The sequence below is a fragment of the Entamoeba dispar genome, genomic scaffold, assembly GCF_000209125.1.
Source record: "Entamoeba dispar SAW760 scf_1105229462257 genomic scaffold, whole genome shotgun sequence".
NCBI classification, from domain to species: Eukaryota; Evosea; order Mastigamoebida; family Endamoebidae; genus Entamoeba; species Entamoeba dispar.
This window is the reverse complement of record NW_001855102.1, coordinates 1-5,057: the sequence shown is the minus strand read 5'-3', so window position 1 is coordinate 5,057 and position 5,057 is coordinate 1. Positions and strand designations below refer to the sequence as shown.

The 5,057-nt window shown below is 23.4% G+C and overlaps 2 protein-coding genes across 2 annotated transcripts, besides 14 other annotated features; one reads left to right on the top strand and one right to left on the bottom strand.

The window, feature by feature from the left end:
* Nucleotides 1-28: 28 nt before the first annotated feature.
* Nucleotides 29-202: a microsatellite.
* Nucleotides 203-251: 49 nt separating this feature from the next.
* Nucleotides 252-363: a microsatellite.
* Nucleotides 256-427: a microsatellite.
* Nucleotides 428-666: 239 nt separating this feature from the next.
* Nucleotides 667-844: a microsatellite.
* Nucleotides 845-998: 154 nt separating this feature from the next.
* Nucleotides 999-1,029: a sequence feature (AT_rich).
* Nucleotides 1,030-1,062: 33 nt separating this feature from the next.
* Nucleotides 1,063-1,192: a microsatellite.
* Nucleotides 1,193-1,226: a sequence feature (AT_rich).
* Nucleotide 1,227: 1 nt separating this feature from the next.
* Nucleotides 1,228-1,894: a repeat region.
* Nucleotides 1,895-2,066: a microsatellite.
* A 39-nt stretch (nucleotides 2,067-2,105) lies between these two features.
* Nucleotides 2,106-2,269: a microsatellite.
* A 123-nt stretch (nucleotides 2,270-2,392) lies between these two features.
* Nucleotides 2,393-2,433: a sequence feature (AT_rich).
* Nucleotides 2,434-2,525: 92 nt separating this feature from the next.
* Nucleotides 2,526-2,688: a microsatellite.
* A 34-nt stretch (nucleotides 2,689-2,722) lies between these two features.
* Nucleotides 2,723-2,763: a sequence feature (AT_rich).
* Nucleotides 2,764-2,905: 142 nt separating this feature from the next.
* Nucleotides 2,906-3,481, top strand: EDI_327030 (NEDD8-conjugating enzyme Ubc12, putative; the record flags this gene model as incomplete). Its single annotated transcript, XM_001739612.1, has 1 exon — nucleotides 2,906-3,481. The coding sequence occupies one exon, from the start codon at nucleotides 2,906-2,908 to the stop codon at nucleotides 3,479-3,481; it is 576 nt and encodes a 191-aa protein (XP_001739664.1).
* A 312-nt stretch (nucleotides 3,482-3,793) lies between these two features.
* Nucleotides 3,794-3,821: a sequence feature (AT_rich).
* A 506-nt stretch (nucleotides 3,822-4,327) lies between these two features.
* EDI_327020 (uncharacterized protein) lies at nucleotides 4,328-4,990 on the bottom strand (the record flags this gene model as incomplete). The annotated part of the gene is made up of 1 exon (XM_001739611.1): nucleotides 4,328-4,990. The coding sequence occupies one exon, from the start codon at nucleotides 4,988-4,990 to the stop codon at nucleotides 4,328-4,330; it is 663 nt and encodes a 220-aa protein (XP_001739663.1).
* Nucleotides 4,991-5,057: the final 67 nt, after the last annotated feature.

The window sequence follows — 5,057 nt, the reverse complement described above, 5'->3', positions numbered from 1 at the left end:
ATTAATTTATTCTCTTCAAAGATGTGTATATCTATTATTTGTTTTAATTTCATTTATTCTTTCTTCATTTCTATGTATTATTATATCATTTGTTTATTTTGTTTATTTATTATTATTTTCTTTTTTTTATTTTCTTTTTATCATATCATTACCATTTATTGTTGTTCATTGTTATTTATCATTTATTCATGTAATTCTTCATATTTAGTAGATTGTATTTGTGGATCATTAAAATATGATGTTATGTAATAATTCTTTTCTTTATTCTTTTCTATTATTTGTTTCACTTCTTTTATTTTAGTTATTATCTTTGTTGTTATTTCTTCTGTTATAATTATTTTATTTTCTCTTTTATATTCTATTCCATCTATTGTTTTATCATGTATTTCATCATCTAATTTCATTGGTAATTGTTTCATATCATTTTGAATAGATTGTTCATTAAATATTCTTCTTATTTTCATTTTCTTTCAATTATTGTATTCTTATTATTTTATTTTGATTATTTGTTGTTTCTCTATTAATTATTTCTTTATCAGTAAATGTAACATATGATAGTGTTGTTCTATTTCATTGTTCATTTAATATAATTTATACTCTTTAATTTTATCAAATACCAACACAGGATTATGCTGTATTTAAATATATTCTAATATCTATAATGTATATTTACTTATTTAATGTTTTATTTTGTTCTTATTTCTTTTATATATCATTCAATTTGTATCATTCATGTGATTCATTGTTTATGTTAATCTTTTATTTTATCATTTCTTTTCTCATTTCTAAGTGTTATTTTGTTATTTATAATATTAAATATTTATAAATTTATGTTAAATATTTAAAGAGTTCAAAATAATGAAAGTATTTCTAAATTACCACATTTAAGTAACACCAACAAACAAACAACATAATATCATGAAAACAGAGAGTATTTAATAAAAATGATAATTTGTAACAAAATTAAAAATAGATTATTACAAGAAATGAGAAAACACAATATTATTATATAATTAATGATATAATAATGTGATATGAATGAAAGATATAGAATATAAAGACATAATAATAAAATTAAATATCATAATGAAATAATTTAAATAATAATAATAATAAATTATAATGAAATTAATAATGAAATAGTTAAATATAATAATAATAATATAATAAATAATAAAATTAAAATAATAATTTATTTTTATTTATATTATTATTTTATTTATTTTCGATTCGAAGGTAGTACGTCAGAGACACCACACAGATCCCTAAAATATTTCCATCCCTCGATCCCTCCCAGTTATGGACTGGTTATGACGTTGCGTTTGGTTAGAAAAACATCTTACCCGGTACTGCAAGAATAGCAGTGTTTATTATGTACAATGACAGAATATCATTGACAATAAACGAATGGGTATTTATAAAGATGTTATTATTACTTGTTAGAATACAAGTATTATTTGATAATATAAGAAAGATTATCAAAAGAAAAGGGTCAAGTGGATGAGGCTAAAAGAATATTAGCCCAAAGCAATACAGTGGTAATTATATACTCTCCTTAAAATAAGAAAATAAAGAAGAAGAAATCTAAACCCAAAGAAGAAGAAATCTAAACCCAAAGAAGAAGAAATTTAAACCCATCAAAATTAAAAAGAAATTTAAACCCATCGAAATTAAAAAGAAATTAAATAATGAATATTTAAATAATAGATGTTTAAAATACTCTATTCCACATTAAAAATGAGAAAAGAAAGTTCTCACAGTTCAACAACTAAAATCAAAGAATAAGCCAAAAGTTGAAGAACAAATACTTTTAAGCTCAGGGACGGGATTAGTCTCCCCTGAGCAAGGAACAATAGAAAATATTTCTATTAATACTTAATTAACTACTTTTTATTATTATTTTATTTATTTTCTCTTTTATTGTTAAATTTCTTTATTTTTGTTATTATTTTCTTTATCATTTCATTTCTTCATTTATTATCTTATCATTTTCTCTCTTTTCTGTTTGATTTATTAATTTTTATACTTTTATTTTATTATAACATCTCATTCTTATTTTATATTCTCTTCATAACAACAATTTGATTTAAGTATTTGAATACTTGATTATTATTTTCTTTCTTCATTATTTTCTTATTGTTTGTATTAATGATATTTGTAGTATCTATTCATTCATTTTTTATTATTATTAATTTTGATTATAATATTTTCAAATATACTTGTTTTAATTCAATTATTTCAATGATATTATCATTTAATTATAATTATTCTAACAATACTCATTAATGAAATGATATAAAATTTACAACAAGACCACAAATATATCATCAAGAAAATAAAATAAAATTCGTATGATTGACATAATGTAAAAAATGAAAATATAACAATAACCTATTTAAATAAATTAAATAAATATAAGTTAAGAAATTTAAAGATGAGATAAGTAGAAATCATTCAAGTTGTGATAAACAATGATTAATTTAATCATAAATTATCAATAACAATTTAAAGAAATAGAAAGTGATATAATAACAATAATAATGACACTACAAATAAGACAAATGAAATAATTATATATTAATATATAATGATGATAGTTGTAATGACGTAAACTCATAATACATCACATCAAATAAAGACTCTAACAACACAAAGAGTGACAGAGAAATTAATAATAGTTATAATAATGTAAATTCTCAAAACAATGAAAACATGAATGAGCAATTAAATATCATTATTTAGATTAATTTTTTTTATAAAAAAGGAAATTCCACGTGTCTTAAACAAGCCAACCAAATGATGTTTCATAAATTTTTATATCTTGTTAAAAAATGATTGTAATAACAAAAAGGATTAACCATCTCAAAAATAAAAAACTAAAAATTTTATTCAAAGAATCGAGGGAATGAATAAGTTAAAGAAAATGATCAAAGAACAAACTCCTACAAACACAACCCCTGAAAAAAGTCCATCCCCTAATGGAGATGGACAACAAAGTGGAATTAGTAAAGTTGCTCGTGCTAGACTTCAAAAGGATTTTGCTGAGTATGAACCAATTCCAGGTTGTATATTTGAACAAGTAGATAAGAACGATATTACTAAGTTTAAACTCTCTATCTCTCCTTTAGAAGGATATTACCAAGGAGGAAAATGGTCATTTTTGTTTGAATGCCCACGTGACTATCCTAATAACCCACCTAAAGTTACTTGTGTTACTCCAATTTATCATCCAAACATTGATTTAGAAGGTCATGTATGTTTGTCTACTCTTAGGTTAGATAAAGATTGGTCACCAGTCTCTACCTTAAATCACGTTGTTTGTGGTTTACTTTCATTGTTCCTTGAACCTAATCCAGATGACCCATTGAACACTGAAGCTGGAGAAACAATGAAACGAGACATCAACGAATTTGTCCGACTTGTCAATAAGACTATGAGAGGAGGACGCTTTTTCGGCAAAGATTTCCCACGTTTCAAATGATTTTTTTCTTGTTGTTTTTGGTTTGTGTTTTGAGCATTCATTCTTTATTTTTTTACAACTACTTTAAAGTTTTAAGGCAGGTTAATTATTAAAGTTGTGTTTATTGTAATTCTATATTGGTATTATGGTACTATTACTAGTTCAACCAATTTCTTCTCTTTCTTAATCAGGTATTGATTTGTTGAAGTGAATTATATATTTGAGATGCATTCATAAAGGTATGAATTTAAAATAAAACAATATTATTTTAGAGAAGTCTGTTTTATACATCTGTTTATTTTAAAGAATTTATTCGTATAAAGAAAGGTTGTGTTATTAAATAATATTAAAAACATTTATAGTGGTAAGTTACAAGTAAACTATGTTATTTTGGTAATGGTTGACTTTGGTAAATGTTGTATAAATAATTGTTCATATTTTAATGAAGTGAGTTATTAAAATTTGTTTATCTGCAATCATTTTCAAAGACTTAGATATATTCAAATACATTAATTTTAATACAGAGTCATAAAGAACAAGAAGAGAATATTGTATCAATATAGTATCTAATTTATTATCAAAAGTATTTATGGTATTATTATATTAAGTTTTTAGAAGAATAAATATTTATATTGTTCACCATTTAGGTGGTAGTGTTGTTGATTCAAGAATAGTAGGTAAGTGATATTATTTTTCTCAAGTAATTTTTTAAAGAAATTATTGAATCAAATAAAACAATTTCTTATCTATTCTATTTTCTAAAAATGTGTTGCTGGTTCTTTAGAAGAACTTGATAATTTATAAATAAAAATAGTTATTCATTGTTGGCATGAATTGATTAATGTTTGTTTAATTTAATGTATTCAATTAATGAGAAGTTTCGTTAAAGCAATATTTCTGAATTGCTTTAGCAACTCCACTATTTTCACATCTATCTGTTACTAATCTACCTTCTTTTACTCTATCCTCTGCTTGACCCATAACTACAGGATATCCTGCAACATCAAGCATTGGAATATCGTTCATAGCATCTCCAATAGCCATGACATTTTTTAAGTTAATATTAAGTATTTGAGCTAGTGTTTTGACAGCATGTCCTTTTGTTGCATCATTCCTAGTGATTTCGATGAATGTGGATTGTGATTCTGTAACAACAATACCATCAATGTCAGTGAATAATTGCATCCATTTTATCTTTTCATCTTTAGAATGAGCAATTGATAATATTTTAGTTACTTTATTTAGATGAAAAACATTCTCTCCTATTTCTTGTGCTTTGATACCAATTTTCTTTTCATAAGATTCAGTTAGGTCTATTTTTCTTTCTACAAAATATTCATCTCTGATATAGAATTGTGCATAGATATTGTTTTCTTTAATAATTTTATTGATTTTTTCCAGTTGTTCTTTATTAATTTCACTCTCAAAGATTGTTTCATTCCCATGACATATCATTGCACCATTGTAACAAATTAAGTATTCATTTTGTATTCCAGCTTGTTCTGCAACTTTTATCGCACTATTTCTCATTCTTCCTGTTGAAATACAAACCATGAATTCCTTTCTTAAGTGCTTTTTGAATAGTATTAATATTATC